At 38.7% G+C, this 22,655-nt stretch overlaps 2 protein-coding genes across 8 annotated transcripts in view; both read right to left on the reverse strand.

Annotated features, from left to right (window-relative positions):
- The window catches only part of LOC110014093 (NACHT, LRR and PYD domains-containing protein 12-like), a 471,367-nt gene that overhangs the window by 299,890 nt on the left and 148,822 nt on the right, over positions 1-22,655 (reverse strand). The gene's annotated exons all lie outside the window — the stretch shown is intronic.
- LOC111946422 (uncharacterized) lies at positions 1,134-22,600 on the reverse strand. Its single transcript, XM_078935785.1, has 3 exons — positions 21,954-22,600; positions 17,982-18,404; positions 1,134-5,307 (listed from the first exon to the last, which is right to left on the reverse strand). The coding sequence occupies exons 1-3, from the start codon at positions 22,186-22,188 to the stop codon at positions 3,629-3,631; spliced, it is 2,337 nt and encodes a 778-aa protein (XP_078791911.1). The 5' UTR covers positions 22,189-22,600; the 3' UTR covers positions 1,134-3,628.

A 22,655-nucleotide genomic window follows, 5' to 3' on the forward strand; every position in this document is an offset into this window, starting at 1 on the left:
AACCACACAGAACAGCAGCATCGGGTGGCGGACTGGATATATATTGACATATGTTTCAACTAAGCTCCTTGTAACACTTCATTGTGGAAATAATGATTAAAAAACGCAAAACAAAAAATTGTTTTTAATAATGATTAAAAAAAACAACGTAAAACAATACGAGTTACGTTTTCTGTGAGAAGTGCTTAACACGGCAAAACACACATCATATAAAAAAAATAAACGCAAATCAAAAAAATTGTAAAACGCCGGTCTTGAACCCCGAATCCCAGGATTCAGACACAGAGCTATCTGTACTAATACAAATATCCCTTGTCATTACATATTGGTACAAGTATTTTCCTTATAAATAACGTTTATAGTGAATTGTCTTATTAGGAGAAACAGAGTTGAATCGATCCTGAGCCACAGTACTTTTTTTAACCAGAAGTCATGGTAAAGTGCAATGAACTGACGCTGAAACCAATAGAGGGGAAACAATAGAACTTGTCGGGAAACGTTCTGGATTCATTTGTACTATTTACATAGAATAGCGCGCCCAACTGTTTAAACACAAGTGACATCTAAACCGTGATTCTTTTTGGGTTTTCTCCGGGTTGCTTTTGGTTAATTGGTTACACCAAAGTCCATAGCTGTGAATGTGAGTGTGGATGGGTGGCTACCTGTTCAGGGTGTCCCCTGCTTTCGCCCATAATTGGCCAGGATAGGCTCCGACAGCCCTGTGACCCCAAAAGGGACAAACGGAAGAAGATGAATGGAGGGTAAATGAAAATGACTACCAATAAATACTGTATATAACGAAGACAAAGTAATATTAACAGGTTGAAACAGTAAATTATCCAACATAAAAGGTAGGATTAAATAAAATACAGAATGTGCATTTTTATTACCCCTGTTATTGTTCTTTGCAGTGAAGACGCCATTTGATACACTCTGCAAAAGACGCAAAGATAATCGTTTTCTCCCAAGGGTGTCACCCCCACCTCCCTGTGAAACAGATTTGGACACAGACACTTCTGCAAACAAAAGCAAATATGAGATAACTTATATATATTATTCCAACAGTTTCTTTACTACACTATTTATTAAAGTTGTTACCTAAAAGTGTACGTAATTATGACAAGACACATTGGTATTTATTGATAATTTTATTTTAGTGTTGCAAATGATTTTAAATGATTACATTGTTTTAAATGGTTCTAAAATAAAATGTTTCTTTGTAAAAAGTTTGTCTTCTCCCTCCTAGTTTTTACATCAATAAAACTATCAATAAGAATACAGAAAAGAATACCGAATTGAAATTATCAATTTGAAGAGTACCTTATTTTCACGAACATAAGGCGCACTTAAAAGTTTTCTCAAAAATGTAGGGGTGTCCTTCTAATGTGTTGTTGTGGGATGTAGAAGAAGACAGCATGAGAACGGGGGAGGGAAGTGTGGGCGTGAACAGAACAACATTGTTTACAACGTGGCTGAAGCACAGTTTAAACTGCAAACCATCAGCTACACAGAGGATGGGAGCAGCTGGGAGAGATTTCAAGATGAATTAATCCATGGTTCACAAGTTGAGGAAGCTGGAAAACGAACTCCGACAAGTCAAAGGGACACAGCTGAGTTTCTGCGGAAAAAGGCTACTCGAGCACTTAATTAACGATCAGCGATCAGCTTGGAGTAGCTTCTATGCAGTGACCATTCGACTGAGGGCAGTAACGCTTAAAGAGGAAGGTTACGCCTTCATCTTTCCATCCGGGCAAGGATGGTGCAGCAGCAACTTGCAGTGGATCACAATGAAAAGCTGTCCATCTTCCACTCATTATGCAGTAAAAAGATAGCTGACAAACACTTCCAACCCGGCCACAGCACCAACATGGACTTTCAACATCCCGGTGAGTCACATTGTCAAGAAGAACAGGAGCAGCACAGTAGCAATACATACAAAAGGGCACGGCTTACATTGTTGTGGGAGGCAGCGCCGGACGACTTGGGCCATAATTTGTGAATGGATTGTAAATGCTTTGGCTAACGTGTCTGCTTGCACTGCTTTCGAAGCGCAAAAAAGCCGGCATCATTCATGAGGAGCCGCACGGCAATGAGACGAACTCTGACAATGACGAAGGGGAACCTGGGGTGTTTGATAGAAATTTAGCCAAGCTGTTCATTTCAAATACAGAAGATGAGGACTTTGATGGATTTTTGGATGCTGATTTATGACTGAAAAAATGTAGAATAAATCACAACCAACTAAGTTTTGCTCCTGTTGTTTTTTTTAAACACACAGCATGCATGTTTAACTAGTATGTTTTAAAGTTTCCACGCCCTAAAACGCGGTGCGCCTTTTGTATGTGTCAAATAGCGAAACCCATAACTGAGACTGTACCCTAAAACCCAGTGCACCCTATGGTCCTGAAAATACGGTAGTATATATAACATTTTAATAATACCCATCTTTACCAAAATGTTACTTGACCTAGACAAAGTACAGACTGCAGTCACTACATTGAGTTTAAATAAGCGAGAAATGTTCACTGATCACATAAAAAGTGTTTGAATTAAAGATGTAAGCAAAATATTTTAAATGTTGTCATGGTAGCACACACAAATAATTCATTTTGTGAAAATGTTTTACATATTTTGTCAGTAGTACACATAGATTGAACTACAGTCATCCCTCGCTAAAATGGTTTCGCTACTTCACGGATTTGCATCGTGCATTGTTTTCTGCATTCTGATTGGCTAAAAAGTCACTCCGCTTCTTCTCTACCTACACGTCAATACCGTTGCTGTTTAATATGTACACGTACGTAAAACAGCCTGCCAAATTTACATTACGTATGTGCAAATTCTCTGGCAATTTCGAGTTTCTCTAAAACCCATGGAAAAAGAGCGACAACAACCGCCTATCACTATGTTCTTCTCCCGGACAAACACACCTGCACCGCGGGCTTCAGAAGAAGAAAACACTGCAGAGCGGAGTCAGGATGCAGCGGCTCTGTTTGAAGAGCAGTGAAATACACCTGAGTCACTATTTGTCCGACTGTACTTTGTATTTTTATCATAATCATGTTAAATTTTCTCCCGTTTAATCCAATTACTCAGGTTGCGGTGGGTGGTGCTAATCGAATAATTGAAGCCTTCTGTTCACATTGATGATTCAAATTATTATTTGACAGTAAAGTACAGAAGTTATTTGTTGAAAAAAAAAAACGTTTCTAAAGTACTTTTATTTGTGAAACAAATGCTTGAGCCTGTAAAATGGTTTGTTCTTTCTTTTCAATGTATAATAGAGTATTTAATTGTATAATAATTGTTAAAAAAAAATAAAGGTTTCTACTTTACGGATTTTGTCTATCACAGGTTCTTTTTGGAATATAGCCCCGCGAAAAACAAGGGTTTACTGTATTTTAAACTTATTTTTACATGTTCAAATTTTCCAAAAATACTGAACTTTTTCCCCCTGTAAAACACAGACTTTGGCTGTGGTGCAGATAGGTCGACCTCTTATCAGAAAAGTTTAGCATTAAGAGTTTACACTAGATCCTTTATTACATTGTTTGTCAAGAAAAAGTCTGTTGTAAGCTAGCATGTGTCTGTTGAGACAGAAACTAAAAAAAAAACTTGTGTGACATATTCAAGAAAAATACTTCTGACCTGCGTGAGTTCTTGCATGTATTTGGAGACTAGATCTATGACAAAAACTTGAGTCACATTCTTCACAAGAAAAAGGCTTTTCTCCTGTGTGAGTTCTCATGTGTGCTTTGAGACTAGATGTTTGACTAAAACTTCTATCACATTCTTCACAAGAAAAAGGCTTTTCTCCTGTGTGAGTTCTCATGTGTGTATGGAGACTAGACATGCGGCTGAAACTTCTATTACATTCTTTACATGAAAAGGGCTTCTCTCCTGTGTGAGTTCTCATGTGTCTTTTGAGATCAGATAAAGTAGTAAACCTTATTTCACATTCTTTGCAAGCAAAAGGCTTTTCTCCTGTGTGAGTTCTCATGTGTGCTTTGAGATGAGATAATTGATTAAAACTTTTTTCACATTCTTTACAAGAAAAAGGCTTTTCTCCTGTGTGAGTTCTCATGTGTGTTTGGAGATTAGAAATGTACCTAAAACTTTTTTCACATTCTTTACAAGAAAAAGGCTTTTCTCCTGTGTGAGTTCTCGTGTGTTTTTTGAGATTAGACATTTGATTAAATCTCATATCACATTCTTTACAAGAAAAAGGCTTTTCTCCAGTGTGAGTTCTCCTGTGTGTTTGGAGATTAGTTATGCAACTAAAACTTTTATCACATTCTTTACAAGAAAAAGGCTTATCCCCTGTGTGAGTTCTTGTGTGATTTAGGAGAGTAGATCTGTGACTAAAACTTTTGTCACATTCTTTACAAGAAAAAGGCTTTTCTCCAGTGTGAGTTCTCATGTGTGTTTGGAGGTTAAATATGTAACTAAAACTTTTATCACATCCTTTACAAGAAAAAGGCTTCCCTACTGTGTGAGTTCTTGTGTGATTTAGGAGAGTAGATCTGTGACTAAAACTTTGTTCACATTCTTTACAAGCAAATCGCTTATCTTTTGCATGGATTCTTCTGTGAATTCTAAACAGAGATATGTTGCAAAAGCTTTTACCACATTCTTTACAGATATAACATCTTTCATCAGACCCAGTTTCCATGTAGTCAGACGGGTTACTAATTATTCTTGAGCTTTCACTAGACTTGACAGAGGAAAGTCTCTTTTCTTTTGGATTTTGTTTACGTTTCTTGCCCAAATTTACCTTCTTGGGATTTTTTCTAACATCAGAGTCACACTGACTTGATGACATGTGAGAACTGTCCACACTTTGGACATGACTTCTGTCTCTCCTCTTCCTCTGATCTCTGTTCTGTGGGTCTGTCTCTTCATCTGTTGTTGATGTTGATTCTTCATGTTGGTTTCCTTCTTTCTCCTGACTATCAGTTACATTAAAGCTCTGCTGATTGTTTAGATCTGCTTCACTGTTCTCATCTTCCTCATAAGTAGGAATCTCCATCAAGGTATCAGTCTCCTGCTTCAGATCAAGCTGATCTTCATCCGGACTGATTAAGAGCTCCTCTTGCTCTTCTTTAATTGGTGACAGTTCTGGTACCCCCTGTTCCTCTTCAATTTGTGGAGGTTCTTGTTCCCCCTGCTCCTCTTTATAATGCGGAGGTTCTGGCTCCTCTGGTTTCTCTTTATAATGATGAGGTTCTTGTTCTTCCGGTTCTACACTGAACTTCCTTTGCTGGTTGTAGAAATCCTTCTCTTCAGTCACCAAATGCTGGGGGAGGACTGTGGAAACACAAGAAGAGGCCGTTATTTATGTTTTGTTTATTGTTAAGCACCATTATAAAACGAATTGTCAAAATACAGTTAAAATGACTATACACATTTTGACGAGTCAAAAAATAGTCAAAATGTGTACAATTGAAATTTTTAATTTAAAGAATTTAATTCTTTAGTTTCAACACCGAATCCAATAAACATTTTTTAAAAAGATTATCTTCCAACTGTAACTTCTTCTCGATAAATGAGGGACCATTTTTGTAAAGAAAACTTACTTGTAACACCGTCAATAAAGTGTTTTTTTTTATCAGTTTTTTTTCTCTTTTCTTTAGAACAGCAACACAACATGGAGCTGAAAAAACTCTTCCTGGAAGGGGGGGGGGGGTTTCTCACTTGTTTACGTCACAATGTGAGGACCTGCTCATTTTCCTGGATTGGGAGGGGCTGGTGCTCAGAGCGCAAGTTTTTAGAATATTACTCAGAAATGCGGGAACGGATAAATATACCGCTTTTGGGGTTCTTTCCATTAGGAATGGACATTGAATTACATGTGTACATGTTTATGATTTGCAGAATACTAGTTAAGTATTTATCTGGAATAGTAAGCTTGAAAATTAATCTCTGATCATAACAGGAATAAATTAAATGTCCAACCCCCGATCGGACTACAATTTCCGATTTCGATTGAGTCATCAACCACGTGATTGGGCCCGATTTTCAGTCCCGTGATCGGATTGGCACATGCCTACATTTTCTTAATCTTTCTGTTGCTGTAAATCTGGCAGGTTTGTCCTTCAGTTCTGTCTGGATCCTGTTAAAATTGTCACACATCCTGCTGCTTCATCAAACAAACACTACAGGGAGATCAATTATAGACTTTCAAAACAATGGACAAATCGACGTGACATCACCATAGAAAATGCCCCACAACTCAAGCTCTAGTGAAATGAGGCCAAATCGCTCACCACTGCTTTCTGAATAGAGTACTGCCAGTCGACAGTGATTGGTCCGAGTCACTCTGAGTCACAGTATCTATGGAAACAACTGTCGCCAGACTGAGTGAGCTTATTGTGAGTTCCCACCTCTTTCCACGCCGTTACCACTTAAACATATGAAGACATAGGAAACAAAACTTTCTAAGCAAATGAAAAAATGTAATATTTCAGTCAGACAACTCATACAGTAAAGAAATGTATTCTCACATTCTTTTAGTTTCTCCGTAGAAAACTTTTGGGTAATAAACTACCCCTAACGGAGCTCACATGTGGAAGCTGGGGAGGAGGGTGGGTTGACGTACGCAACGCTTGCGGCAAAGGAAGAGAAGGAATGGACACGCACGCCTGGAATTGAATAGGATGCTGAACAGGTGAGTTGATTGCCTGAACCGCCCTAGGGAGGAGTAACCAGTTAAAACGCTCTGCTCGAGTTGTCTGCCCGAAATGCTCCCAAGGTCGCTCACTTCAGTCAGACAACTCATGCAGTAAATATTTATTTTCACATTCTTTTAATGTGGTATAAAGCTCCATTCAATTGCATATGACAATATCTCCATAAAAAACTTTTGGGTAATAAACTGCTCCCAACACCAAAAGATCATAAAGATTGAAGAGAATGCAAATGTAAAATCAGACTTTAAAATGAGATGAAGTGTGTTTCGGAGGCATTCCATATTCAGACGTACAAGTATGACCGCTATGTGTGACCCGTCACCTTTGACCGTAGGGCCGCTCCCGTTCGAGTACAGCGCCACGAAGGGAACAAGAGAAAAAGAGCCAGCCAAATTGAACGTGGAGGCAATGTCCGGCAAGACGATGTAGGGAACTATAAATTTAACCGCCATGAACCAACCTGTAAGACGACATAAGCTTAACATCCATATCTGATGCTTCCACTGGCATACAATACAAGCTTAACATCCATAAATTCGACACTCCGTCTGAAGTGCTATGATAAGAGCTTAACGGCCAGGATTTGATGCTTCCAACTGGCCTACTAATAATACGAGCTTAAGTAACCCTCAAATACGAGATCCACTGGGATAATATAATGCAATCTTAAGAACATCTGAAATTTGAGGCTTCCACCTGGCAATGTAGTATTCAAACATCCCTAATCCAAAGAAATTGTTTTCCATTCTGCTGCTAACATTTTGGGCGATTTAAGTTGGAATGCGGCAGAGGTCCACCGCCCTATCACTTTCAGTGCAGAAATAGGTACGTGGAGTGCAGTCGTCGTTGCAGCACCAAGGGCAGGGGCATGATTTGCAGGGAAGCTGCAGAATGAGCAGAGACTGGAACTTGGAAGTAGGCCTGGGCGATAAATCGATTGAATGAATTAATACAAATTTTTTGTTATGGGCGATTTCAAAAATAACTAAATCGAGATTTTATGCGGCACATTTTTGGATCCCCAGAGCTTCCGTAGCGTTAGTTTCACACGGCGGTATGGCATGCGACAGACAACACACGAAAAAGCAAGTGACAGCATGGCCACCGGTGACATGGGGAAGTTTGTTCCCAAGAAAGGAATAAAATCATCTTTTTTACAATCATTTTTTAAACTGGTATGGGTTTGCCTAAAGCGCATCGCAGTCAAAGGCTCTCACGCACGCTCGTGTGGCACACGCTCAGTCCTCTTACACACGCACGCGCCCTGACACACACACACTCATTCTACAACGCCTGTATAGTTAGTTCATTAGTTAGTTGTTACTGTTATTTGTTAATAAAGCATACTGCGTTGTAATTATTACTACAACCTGACCGCGACTCCTGCTGCTTCATCATCCTATCCGTGGAGAAGATGGGGTTTATTAATTTAATTAAAACCTTAGAGCCCAGATGTGAGCTGTATTGGTAATCCTTTAGAAACTGGTGCTACTCTCAAGGTGAATGTTTGTCTCCTTTTAGTCTGGACTACAAAGTGTGAGTGAAAACAGACAGGACTTTAGTAAGTAACCTTTGTAGAATAACAAAATTATATAAAACAATACAAAATTATATAAACAACACAAGTCAAAAAGGGAGTGAGAAGTAGAAAAATCTTATACTTAACTTTGATTCCAAGAGTGTGTTTATTTATTTATAATTCATCCCAGAAATGGGGGTTACATTTGTCTAGCGTTTGATTAAATAAAAGCAACATTTGCTTTAAGTTGTCTGCCGTTTGTACTTATTGCTCTCCTTAAGTAGGGTGGTGGTGGTGGGGGGGGATCGGGGGGGGGGGGGGGGGATCGGAAATCGAATAAAAAAAATAAAATCGGAGATATTTTTAGGCCATATTGCCCAGCCCTACTTGGAAGCCAGCCAACTTTGTCAAGGGTTTTACGCCATCCACCAGAAACTGAAGTACTGACCAGGCAGTAAGGGTCGCAGGCTCAGGAAGAGATGCATAGATAAAGACAAAAGTAGTATTAGTCTTGGCAATGAATAAATAAATAACTTAGCAAAACTGATCAATTTTAGAATGCTTGAGATGAAGGAAATAAAGGTGCTTTTAAAGAACAATCTGAGAAAGTGAAATCAAGTACTGAGTTTAAAGAGAAGGTTCTACTTGTGTATTCACCGCACCATAGAAAGCCATCAGAAGCACAGATTCAAACAGAGAATCAACAGTAAAACATGGAACCTGCACGTAATCTTACCACGAAAATTCTATATGCACCAATGGTAAGAGAGAAGTAACCTTTGTCATTTCCGGAGGGACGCACCCTCAGAAGGCCATCGAGGAGAAGGCGAATGGAAGGGTATCCAAGGACCAAGAAGATTCGAGGACCAAGGAGATTCGTAGATGAGAAAGTTCAACATCTCACATAGAAATAAATTGCAGCTCGGCTGGATTTGATGCTTGTTACTTGAAATCAGCGGTTATCAAATAGGTGGACAACAAAAGCACAGACTACTGAAATATCAATTGGAATAGGGGTGTCTGTATACTGGTAAGGAAGAATATAATTTGAGATCCACGAGGGATCGTATGTTTTGTTGGGATACAAAGATGGCGCCGGGATGCCTGGTTCGCCGCTTGGCTCTGCTCAGTTAATTGTATAATATATTGTTCTTACTATTTTCACAAGGACCATTGACTCTCTTCTGGTGTATAATTGCAAGGAGTTGTTAAACATCAGAAGAAACTATGTCTCATGCATACTTCACAACGCCAAGCCCGCGTCAGACTCATTCTACCTGACAGCAGATGTGCCAGACCGTTTCCTCCGCATCAAGGCGCTGATCCCCAAAATGCGTAAACGCCGTGGATGATGGTGATTTTTGTTTATAATAAATTAATTCGAATTTTTTGTTGTGGGTGATTTCACAAATAACTAAATCGAGTTTTTATGTGGAGCATTTTTGGATCCCCAGAGCTTCCGTAGCGTTAGTTTCACACGGCGGTATGGCATGCGACAGACATCACACAAAAAAGCAAGCAACAGCATGGCTACCGGTAACAGTGGGAAGTTTGTTCCCAAGAAAGGAATAAAATCATCTGTTTTTTGGAACTGGTATGGGTTTGTCTTAAGGTCATCACAGTCAAAGGCTCTCACGCACACTCGCGTTGCACGCGCTCAGTCCTCTTACACACGCGCGCGCCCTGACACACACACACACACACACACACACACACACACACACACACACACACACACACACACACACACATACTCATTCTACAACGCCTATATAGTTAGTTCATTATTCAGGTAGTTAGTTGTTACTTTTATTTGTTAATAAAGAATACTGCGTTGCAATTATTACTTGTACCAGTATATTATTTGCGACGCGGCCACCGTAGGATTTTGTTTTCGTAGGAGGCTGCAGTGTATGTGTGTGTGTGTGTGTGTGTGTGGGGGGGGGGGGGGTCTGACCAGGACTCCTGCTGCTTCATCATTTTCTCCTTTATTTTAAACCTTAGAGCCCAGATATGAGCTGTTTTGGTAATCTTTTAGAACAGGGGTGTCAAACTCATTTTGGTTCGGGGGCCACATTTAACCCGTCTGATCTCAAGTGGGCCGGACCAGCAAAATAACAGCTTTGTTATAGTTTTTTACTCAGTTGGAAAAAATGCCTCAATCAACATAGTAGCCCAATCACTTGGGGCCAATGGATCTCAAATAAAATTAATTTCAATTAAAGAAAAGTTGGTCAATTCAAATTAATACAGACTGAATATTTTACCTCTGACACTGAAGCAATCCAGAAACTTTTCTTTATGGTAAGTCTCTTAGTGGTGCTGAATGTCATATTCTTTGAGCACTGCGATGTTGATGACATACAAAGCATTTGGGCTTTGCATTCAGCCTTGTGAAAGAAAGAAAAAAACTCTGTCCATTTTTCCTGGAAGGCTCTTCACTCCACACATTTGACAACATTTTGGTCATTAGGGTGTCGCTAATGATCATCCTGAGAGCAAGATAAAAGCGGTAAGGCTCATAGGGAACCAAGGTGCATCCTACCCAGCCGCAGAGCTGTTAGGTTTCGCTTTTGGAACGTGCAGAGATATGCTGGTTGAACTGTTTTTCCTTTCCTTTGCTCCCCCTAGAGGCGGAATTGCGCATTTCAGTTATTTCTTTAAAAAATCATAACTCTCCACAGGAATGGACTAGAAACTTACTTTCTTTTTTAATCATCCTTATGATTTTTACTCTTCATGGATGGGGCGGAGTAAACCACCTGGTGGGACGGATAAGGCCCGCAGGCCGTATGTTTGACACCCCTGCTTTAGAAAATGGTGCTACTCTCAAGGTGAATGTTTGTCTCCTTTTAGTCTAGACTACAAAGTGGGACTTAAAACACATCTGGGACTTTAAGTAAGTAAGTAAGTAGTAACCTTTATAAAAATAACAAAATTATAACAAACAAAACAAAATTATATGCGACAAAACAGGACAAGACAAATTGACATAAACAACACAAGTCAAAAAGTTAGTGAGAAGAAGAAAAGTCATATCCCAGAAAGGGGATTTGTCTTGTGTTTGATTAAATAAAATCAATATTTGCATTAAGTTGTCTGCCGTTTGTACTTATTGCTCTCCTTAAGTAGGGGGGGGGGGGGGATCGGAACTCGAATAAAAAAAAAAAAAAATTAGAGATTTTGTATTTAGGCCATATCGCCCAGCCCTAGCTGTCTGCTATTTAAACTTTAAAACACACTTTGGTGTAACATCTCACTGGGTTAACTACACTTTGAACAAATTACTCTTTGGTGAGTCTATGCGATCGAGTCACACACATAGCTGCAAACAGTACTGCTAAGGCTCCCTGCCTCACAGAAATGCCATGCTTGTGTGGCTACATTAGGGATAGGAATAGAAGCCCCATGAAGCCTCATTGGGGTTCATGTAATTGTGCCAGAAAAATGAACCACCCATTCAGGGCTTCGAAACCACACAGAACAGCGGCATCTGGTGGCGGACTGGATGTATATCGACATATGTTTCAACATATGTAACATATGTAACATATGTAACACTTCAATGTGGAAATAATGATGAAAAAACGTAAAACAGATGTTAATGATGATTAAAAAATGTAAAACAACACAACGTGTGACGCTTTCTGTGAGAAGTGCTTGACACAGCAAAATACACATCACATAAAGAAAAAAATACCGTAATTTCCGGACTACAAGCCGCTACTTTTTTCCTGCGCTTACAGCCTTGCGGCTTATTCAGTGACGCGGCTAATTTATGGATTTAATTAGCGGCCGCGATGTACGCACTTTCAAACTCAGTGAATAGTTTGAATTCTCTATCTAACACCAAGCACGAGGAATTTTTATTCAACACACCTCTTAGCAGCCAAACAGCATGGACTGGACTTCAGGTCTTAGACACTTCCGTCATGGTTCAACAAAATGAAACACGCATGCCCGGCCGCATCCCAGAATCCTTTGGGGCCATTAGACCCAACGTGCACGTGATCGCCGCTACATTATGATGAAGCTTTCAAGTTAAAAGCAATCGTTAAAAGCAGCGTAAAAAAGTCCACCGTCACCAACGGTTTGCTGTGTGACGGAGAGAACAGCGCATGGAGTGAATTTACACTCCATTTACGGTTTCTAAGGAAACCGTAAAAGCGGAATTTTGCTTTGAAAAACTCACAGCCTCCGTGTGGAGTAAGCCCTGGCTGCAGCCGTGTGAGCTGGAGACATCTTCTCCTGCTGATTGAGCTGCGGGGCCGATGGCAGTCTGAAGGCTCCCACACGTAACAACGCACCCGCCCCTCATACACAAAACGTACAGTATTAAGTCCAATTGCTTTGCACAGAAACGATTTGCTCCATCCACCGGCGCAACGGGGACGAAGTGCTCCTCCTTGAAGCTGCCCTGGCCAGAGGTGTCGGAGTAGATAGGAAAGGGAGACAAGGAGCGCGCGGGGCGGGAGCGGAGCGCAGAGGCGTCCGCGGAGTGCAGAGGCTTCTGAATTCTGACGCACGCGCTGCACTGAGGCGCGCGTATCGCGCTGGGGCGCGCGCTTTTCAGTCGCCGCTGCTTTATTTTACCGTTGTGTTTTCTAACCAGTCCTGTTACTCCCATAACGCTGCTGCGACACAAGCGGAAGGAGAGCTTTTCCCGTTCACCCCTCCATGCACTGCTGCTACTTGCTAATTCTTAAACACGTACAACAGAATGGCGAGCCGGGCGTTGGCCCCGCCTTTAGCCCCTAAGACTCATGGGAAATGTGGAATCGCGGATGTAAATTTCCTCATTATAACTGAGGGATGTAATGTTGATTATATGGCTACTGTTTGTAATTTTATGTTAGATACCTAGATTGTCAATAAGTAAAAAAAAAATGAAATAAAAACACCATAACTGAGGGACTTGTGAACAGAATATAGGGCCATGCTGTTTGACAGATGTCGATACACCCAAATACGTAACCCAGAGGCATAACTGGCACCACCCACAATGTGCTAATAAATTGCACTCACTCTGGGATGCTGGGCGTGATCTGTCAGGATGACAATATCGGCTAACACATGCGCGGCTTGTACTCTGACGCGGCTTGTGTATGTATAAAAGCAGTCAAACTCGTGAATATGGGTGAGTGCGGCTTGTAATCGGGTGCGCTTTGTAGTCCGGAATTTACGGTACACGCTAACAGAATATGTATAGTGCTCGAACCTAGAACTTTTGGATGTAGATGCCACTGACTAATCCACTGAGCCATCTCTAATCACGAAAAAACGAAATGCCATCATAGATACATTGCAGTGTTATTTTTCTTTTATACACAACATTCGTGATGCAGTGTTTTATTAGGAAAAACCGAGTTAAAATGATCCTGAGCCACACAGCGTTTTAACTAGGAGCCATGGTAAAGTGCAATGAACTGATGCTGATTCCACTACAGGGGGAACAATAGAACTGGTTGGGAAACATTCAGGATTCATTTCGCATTTCTAGAGAATAGCGACCAACTGTTCAAAACACAAGTGACATCTGAAGTGTGGTTCGACCAAACGAAGCATTTGGCGTGTCATACGTCATCAACCACGTGATTTGCGCTAGTTGACACACGTCCCGAAACATTGTGCCAAAACACTCTGTTTCATGAAGGTGAAAGCCGTGCCGAAGCACCATGTCAAACGGGCTATCCCTAGGCTACATACAAATTTTTGATCAGTTTTTTTTTCTGTTAAAATTGGAAATACTTCAGCTAATGATTGTTTTCAGTTTTTGTCCATTTTAGGACTATTCATTTTGTTTTTTATTTGTACTTGTGCCTGGTCGTCCATTTTGGTTTTGAATTCATTCATTCATTGTTTTTCGTTCTTTGATTATTACTTAATTGATTTCACTTCACTGTTTGATGCAAGAAGGTAAGAGAGCTGATGGAAGAAGGTGAGAGAGCTATTATATCAGTTGATAAGTTATGCGTCGATGGAAAAATATTTAAAAAAGAAGACATTACTCCCTGGCTATTTTGATCGTTATAATAATCATGGACACAAGGAGTATGCTTTAACATTTAAATTGTTACTGCAGCAAATCTCACTATAAGGGTTATTTGTATTATGTTTACATGTTCCATCGTATTCTGTTCTGTTGCTTTTGTTAGTTTGGTAACTGTCAGTCTTTCCATGCTTGTTGTTTGTTTCACACATCTTCATACAAACCTTTCATTGGTATGTGTTCATATTTACACTCATACACTTACACACACACTCATCGACGCATAAATATATATTTGGAAAATTAACATACAGTAACTTTGCTAACAATTAATTTTTCACAACAATTAACTTCACATGCAAACAATGACATTTCTAACCTGAAACATACGTGGGATTGGCTCACAGATAAAGAAGAATAATGTTTTCACTCACTTGAACAACTTGGAAGCAGATATCTGTTTACTCCAAGAAACACACTTAACATATTTAACCCAAAGAAAATTGGCAACATCAAAATTTACCAATTCGTTCTCAGCGTATTATAATTCAAAGCAGAGAGGGGTCAGTATCCTGATAAATAAAAGAATTAATCATATGGTTAATAAAACAATTACAGATCCTGAAGGACGTTTTATCATCTTTAATACATCTATCAACAATAACCCAGTAACAATTGCTAATATTTATGGGCCCAATATAGACTATCCGTTGTTTTTTCAGAATTTTTTCTTCTTCATTTTTTTCAGATATCTCCAACTGTCCAATTATTATAGGAGGGGATTTTAATTGAGCACTTCATCATCCATCATTAGACAGGTCCAACAATAATAACTGCTGTTGGTGAGCTCAAAATCCCAAAGCCAGAGAGTTCACTTTTTTTTCATCTGTCCATGGCACTTATTCTTGCATTGATATCTTTTTAACCAGTTACTCGATTATATCAGAGATCTCAGATTTAGAAATCCCTTCAATCATAGTCAGTGATAAAAAATGAAACATAGTGCTGGGCGATATGGCTTAAAAAGAAAATCTCTAAAAAATTTTATGTTTTTTAATTCGATTTCCGATTTTTAGTATAGGATTTTTCTTCTTCTCATTGCCTTTTGGACTTGTGTTGTTTATATAATTTTGTCTTGTCTTGTGTTATCTAATTTTTGTCTTATTTTGTTATTCTACACTTGTTTTCACTTGTCCAAAATAAAAAGGTTACTTACTTAAAGTCCCAGCTGTGTTTTAAGGTTTTAAATGAATTAATAATTTAATGAAACTCTCCACGGAGAAGATGATGAAGCTGCAGTTGCGCGGTGCAAAATGTGTGGTCAGCCTTCATGGAGTTCCTAAACGAACATTAAGTTTCATCTGAGAATCAAATATGTGACTGTCCTGTGTCCTCCCCTTTTTCTCTCTGTAATGTCCTATTCACTTCATTTGCAGGCGTCTGATGGTTATGGGTTATAACTCTTAACTTTGTTTGTTTATTTGTTTTATCTATTAATTTATTTTTGAAATAATAAGATGATAATTTACAGTGTGGGTTTCGGGATGGATACCGCTATTGATTTTTCCAGTATCAAGAATATAATGAATGCATAGTTATATATGTCTTGAGCATTTCCTATCTATCTATCTATCTATCTATCTATCTATCTATCTATCTATCTATCTATCTATCTATCTATCTATCTATCTATCTATCTATCTATCTATCTATCTATCTATCTATCTATCTATCTATATGATTCTCTAACAAGGTATCTATGTATAGTTAATAGAATGTATGACGGTTAGTTCAAGCTTGGGGATGGAATTCTCTCTCTTTGTCCTTGCATCACACACACTTTTCCTCTTTATTTTATTTTATTTTATTTATTTATTATTATTTTTTTTTTATCTCCTGCCTTTATGTGTTAAGGCCTGTTCACACCGGGACGAATTTCGTTTAACGCCTCGTGACTAAACAAAGGGCACCAACGAGAGTGTGCACACCGACGCGAAAAAACGCCAGGCGTTAAAGCGTCAAAAAAAAAAACGCCTCGGGTTCGTTTTTTTTTTTCGACGCGTCGCGTCGAAATCTACTCGACCAATGAGAATGGCGCTTTTGCTCACGTGTCTGGAGCTTCTGAAGTTACAGTAAAACACAACTTGGGGGCGCTCAAACACAAAACTGCCTTGCTGAGCACACATACCAGCGAAGAAGATAGACGCCAAGTAGCGTCTACACACAGCCGCGAAGCAATAATGACGGACATTCTAAAATATCCCCGAACCAAGCACCAGTTGGAGCTACTGGTGCTTGAAATATTCATGTTTTCTTTGTTTGATTCTGACAAGCGTGTAAATACTTGCTCTCTTCTTCTGAGTGAAAAGCGACTTTCAGAAGCGTAAAGTTGCGCAGCGCCACCTTGTGTACAGGAGTATTTCTGTTTTACATTAAGCGCCATCTAATGTCAGGGAATGAAATTGCATGTTCACTCCACTCATTGTCAGCGAAAATCGCCTGGGTGTGAACACAAAAAACGTGGCGAAAAACGCTGGCGAATAACGCCTGGCGAATATTCGTCCCGGTGTGTACGGGCCTTCAGTAGTTGGTATTGGTAGTTGTCCGTTTGTTGTTGTTTTGTTTTTCTGTTGTCTCACTTCAATTAATAAATTTGAGGAAAAATACTTAATTGATTAATGTTTATGCTTAACATGATTAAAAGTGCACTTTATGTCTGAAACACTATTGAAACACATTGAAACCCCATTGATTTATAGGCCTGAAATTTGAAAGTACGTTTCAAAAAATTTTGTTAGGACCTTATATGATTTTTTTTTCTGCTTACAATTATGACATACAGTTGATTACTGTACTTAATGTAAATAATATATGTTGTAAAAAATGTCTTGTAAATAGTATGTGTCTAATCTATCATTTGTTTGACCTTGTTTAGGTCAGGTTTTTTTTCCACCCCCACTTCTATCCCTGATTGGAACAACTCTTTGATCTGCATCATACAGCAATGCATTACAAATATCTTTATCTGCGCCACAATGTCACAGCTTTCAATAAAAATACCTCAAAATCAGGCTTTTCACAGCAATTATTGGGTTAGATTAAAAAAAAGATTCATTAGATTACTTAATAACAGGTAATAATTGATTAATCGCCCAAAAAAATTAATTACATGACAGTTCCAATAACACTGTCGTAATTTCATTTTTTGTAAATATTTAAGAGCCACATTTACATACATAGCCAGAAAATCAGAAATAAAGTCTTAAGTATTTTGTTAAACAGTGAAGTGGAACTTTATGGCTCTTGTTGGGTTTAGTCTGTAAGAAACTGGATCAAATTATTCTTTTAGTTTTCTAGTGTTTAAACTTTAGATCTAAGCAGTATTTCACTGATGTGTTCAGGTTTGAATCTTTTCTGTGTGCAAATCCATGAGCAGGACCCTGTCTTTGGGTTTTAGCTTGAAATGTAGTTTTGGAAATAGAATCTGGAGACATAAAAGAGGTTTAGATGGGATTTTGGGTTTGACTGAGAAATCTGGTGAAAAGAACTGAACTACAAACTTATAAGCAAAGATTACGAAACAGATTTTTTTATCTTGCTAACAATTTTCTCTTTCATCTGTTAAAGTTTCCTGTTTGTCGTTAGGTGGAGGGACTAACTAAGATCATATGATTTGAAGAATGTTGTCAGCTGCACTGACCAACAATGTGTCTCAAGCTCAAGATAGAACCGTTGTTGAAGTGAACATACCGATAGTGTAGATGAAGATCAGAGTCACACTGACCTGCTGACATGTGAGAGCTGTCCACACTTTGGACATGTCTTCTGTCTCTTCTCTTCCTCTGATCTCTGTTCTGTGGGTCTGTCTCTTCATCTGTAGTTGATGTTGATTCTTCATGTTGGTTTCCTTCTTCATCCTGACTATCAGTTACATTAAAGCTCTGCTGATTGCTTAGATCTGCTTCACTGTTCTCATCTTCCTTATAAGTAGAAATCTCCATCAAGGTATCAGTCTCCTGCTTCAGATCAAGATGCTCTTCATCCTGACTGATGCAGAGTTCCTCTGGTTCCTCTTTAATCTGTGGAGGTTCTGGTTCCTCCAGTTTCTCTTCAGTCTGTGGAGGTTCTGGTTCCTCCTGTTCCACTCTGAAGTTCCTCTGCTGGTTGCAGAGATCTTCCTCTTCAGTCATCCATACCTGGGGGAGGACTGCAGGGACACAAACACAACAAGGAGACTTTTATACGTTTCTAGGACTTTTGGGTTTTGTTGAGTACCAATAAACTCGGTGATCATTGGAGAAAATGCCTGAGGAGTCTGGAGAGACTATTTGAAATAGATATATATAAGAAGAGGTGGGTAGTAACGTGTTATATTTACTCCATTACATTTTCTTAAGTAACTTTTTGGGAAAAATAAAACTCGTGAGAGTAAGGCAAGGCAAGTTTTTTTTGTATAGCCCAATTTGTAAACAAAGTAATTCGAAGTAGGGGTGAGCCAAAACATCGATATGATTATATATCGCAATATTCAGTCCCGTGATTGATTCTTGATGAGTCTTCATCAAGTATCGGCCTTTTATTTAGGTTTGAAGACCCTGTAAAACATTATAATAATCATCATTTGGTAAGACAATTCTTCCGAAGGTTAATAGGGGGCGCTTGTTGCGAGATTGGCTGTCGCGGACGGATGAAGAAGAATACACATTCAAACAAAATGGCGGAGGGAAAAAATAAGGAAAATAGCGAGAGAAGCAATTTATTTTGGGATTTTTAAGTCACGTGACTCCTCCGGTTCATCACATGGATCCATGAAGCGCAGAAATTCTCAAATAGGACAGCTGGAGAGGTACCTTTCATGTCCATCAACTAGAGATATGGATCTGTTACAATCTTTTCCTTTTCCTGTCGCACTGATTTTAATTTAGTATTTACATTTATTATTATATTAAGTATTTAAATTTAGTACGCATGCTATGTCTTGCATGATGTAAAGGAAAATGTTTAATTTCTAAGATAACATTACGGTTTAAAAGGTTTCAAAATTTGCATGACTAAAATCAAAGGAAAAGATGATCAGGAACATATTGGTAGAAGGACAATGTTTTACAAAGAAAAGGAGATAATGGTTAAAAACAATTACTGTCCTTTATTTGTTGCAGCAAATATGTTATATTAAAAAATGGATGTACTTATTTCCAGCCTCATTAAAAGGTATATTATTGCATTATTCCTGAATGACCCTCATTCTGTTGTTCTAACATAAGTGGGATGTTACTCATTAATTACTCACTACTTGAGTAGATTTTAATCCAAGTACTTTATTACTTTTACTTAAGTAATTATTTGGATACCTACTCTCTACTTTAACTTGAGTACTATTTTGCTAAAGTGACAATACTTTTACTTGAGTAAAATTTTAAAATACTCTATCCACCTCTGTATGTATGCCATTAAATTGTTAAATACATGTTGTATACAAAATGTCATTAAATTAAAAAAATTGTAAATCAATCCATACATTTTTAAACATTTATAAAATAGACATTTAAAAGCACATTCAAGTTTTTCCTGACATATTTAATGATTTTATGGTACATTCTGAGCTGGAAGGGACAAATAAATTGATTATGAAATAATCAAATAAATATGTCATTAATTCTTTAAAACTGGAAATAAATAATCAAAAGTGTCATTAAATGTGTCAATATTTAATTCAAATTCCATGTTAAATGGTTTACACAGGATAAATTTGTAAGTTATGCTAATATTCTACATTCTTTTGCTGTTTCTACTTCTGAATGTCTTCTGAATGTCTTTTTTTGCAGCTGGAGATAAAATAATTTTCCCATTTTGGGATGAATAAAGTTTATCTAAACTAAGCTAATCTAATCTCTTCTATTTCTACATTTGACATTGACACAGTTTAAAGGTGAACTTTGTTTAAACCTGATGGTTGAACTCCTGCTTTTTCTGCCTTGTGCAATGAGATGAGAAGAGAACTTGAAACTTTGTTCTTCGAGTTTGTTTTTCTGGTTCTAGAGAAGGAAAGTGCTGATTCCACTGGTGACAGAAACAAACACACAGCAGTGTCTGATAAAGACACGTCAATAAACACTCGTGGGATCATGTATGACACAAGTTACTGGCATCTGCACTTATGGCGCACAGTCAGAGCTTGAAGACACCAGGGTGTGGTTCCACCAACTCAAGCAGCTGCTCCAGATGTGTACATTGGAATCTGTACACAAGTGGCATCTGGACAGTTGTGGACAGATGTACACAACTGGACACACTGGACACTCCAGCAGACAGCCTGTAGGTCACATGTGTCAAACTCAAGTTTGACACAAGTTTTTAATTTCTTAGAATAAAAAAATCAAAATTGGTGTGTATTTATTCATATGTAGGGGGAATCAGACTTGAAATATTAGATTGGGCAGCTAGACATTAGGACTTAAACACTGTCCATATAACCTAACCTGACAGAATCAAATGTAAAAGGATTTATGCTAGAGCAACTGTAATCGTCACTTTAAAAAAGTTATCATAAATAAATACTGAGTTATTTAACATTAAGGAGTAGTTACATTCATTTTTCATTACATTTAGTTACATTTTTAAGTTATATCTGGTCCTTTGGGGACAACCACTGTGCTGATGTGGCCCTCAGTGAAAATGAGTTTGACACCCCTGCTGTAGGCGATGACCAAGTCCAAAGTGTGTCCTCTGCTGCGAGCAGTGGGACTATTTTGAAATCTGTGAAAAACTCAGTCATGTCATCATCAACGTTGTCAACATGTCAATCAAAATCCCCAATGATCCTATTAATCCGATGAAATCCAATTATACCTGATGTGAAGTGATGATAATTATGGAGCAAAGAGTGTCACTGCGCATGCCGTTTGTGCATGTTTGCTTCACCATTGAAAAACTTGGTTTCCGCATTGAAAAAAACGACGTTGTTAAAATATGCGTTACTGTGCTTACTGGGATAGCTTATACTTTGATTTTGAATTGAAAAAAGGTAAAGTGGACTTAGTGGACATTTGTGAGCCAACAGCAAGTTTCTCACGACTTTGGTTCAATTTCACAGCTTTATGAAAGGTACAAGATAAATAAGGTCCCCAACCCCCCCTAAACATTGAGGAAACTTGAAACGCGAGCCATTCGCTGTTGCAGACCCGAGTCTTTCATATGATATCATGAGCGGTCACGGGTTCAAGCCCTTAATAATAAACTGCAGTCAGAGGACTTGAAGCATGTTATAACAATAAATGAACAATTTTCTAAAAAAAAAAGAAAAAGATTAAAACCTTCAGAATCACTTTTACCATGTTATGTTCCAAATTGATGGTGTTTTGAGCACAGATAGGGAAGATGTAGTATCAAAAAAAGACCAAAAATCCTTGATGTGTCTAGCTGTGATTAACAAGTTTTCTCATTGTTTTCTAGCCGCAAAACAAAAGCGATCAGCTAGACGTAAAACATTATTTGACTTGCTCAATTTTCGGTCTATTTGGGCTAGTTTGTGTATGTCTGTGTTTGGAATTTGAAACTATCATTTCTGACCACCAATATTTATCTCTCTGGACCTTAGAAATTTGTGGCTTGTGGTCCCTAGGCAGAGAATATTCAATAAAGCAGGAAGGGGGTTTGGTGGTCTGTACACACAGTTACACTTAACTTAAGCGGGTCACCAAAAAGAAAAGCACGATGAAGCTCAATGGAATTCCCCCCTTTGTAGAAGTGAATATACCTATGCGGTGAAGCTGAAGCTGCGGTTTCCAGACGATATCCAGCAGTCTGCGCTGACAACAGAGCTCCTGCTCGTACTGGACGATGGTTCCTTCACAGAGTCGGAAGATTTCTTCAGCAGCAGCAGCTAGTCGCTCGCTGATCAACTCTCTCAGAGACTGAAGGGAAGGCATGGTTCCTTCTTCAGCAGCAGGAACTTGTTCGCTGACGGAACCTTTCTGAGGTTCTGAAGACATGTTTCCTGCTCCAATTCAACTCCAACTCCCACAAACACCGCCGTCCTCTTCACTGCAGCTCCGATCGATCATCTGCTAGTCTCACAATCACAGCAATCCACGTTGTCTTTCCGTTCAACACTTCTTCACTCATTTACGACACTTTGGAAAATGCTGAGAGTTCCCACACGAACCACGTATCGTCCTTTCTGTCCAAAAAACTCACAAACGTCCCAACAAAACACTACCGTCCTCTCAACACAAGCTAACGCTGCTAGCCTGCTAACAAGCTAACGCTGCTTGCGCCTCGTGCTGTTTACTTCCGGGTCACTTGTTGAAATTGTATTTTAAAAAAAAAGGATAAACTGCATAACTGAACCTCAGTATGGTTCACAAAGCTTCCAATAATTTTAAACAGTGTAAATTCAGGAGATAATAACGAATAGAATATCAAAATGGAAAGAAAAAAAAATTCGGGGAAACCTTTT

Source organism: Oryzias latipes, chromosome 2 (assembly GCF_053564925.1).
Source record: "Oryzias latipes strain Hd-rR chromosome 2, Olatipes_Hd-rR_3.1".
Classification (NCBI taxonomy): domain Eukaryota; kingdom Metazoa; phylum Chordata; class Actinopteri; order Beloniformes; family Adrianichthyidae; genus Oryzias; species Oryzias latipes.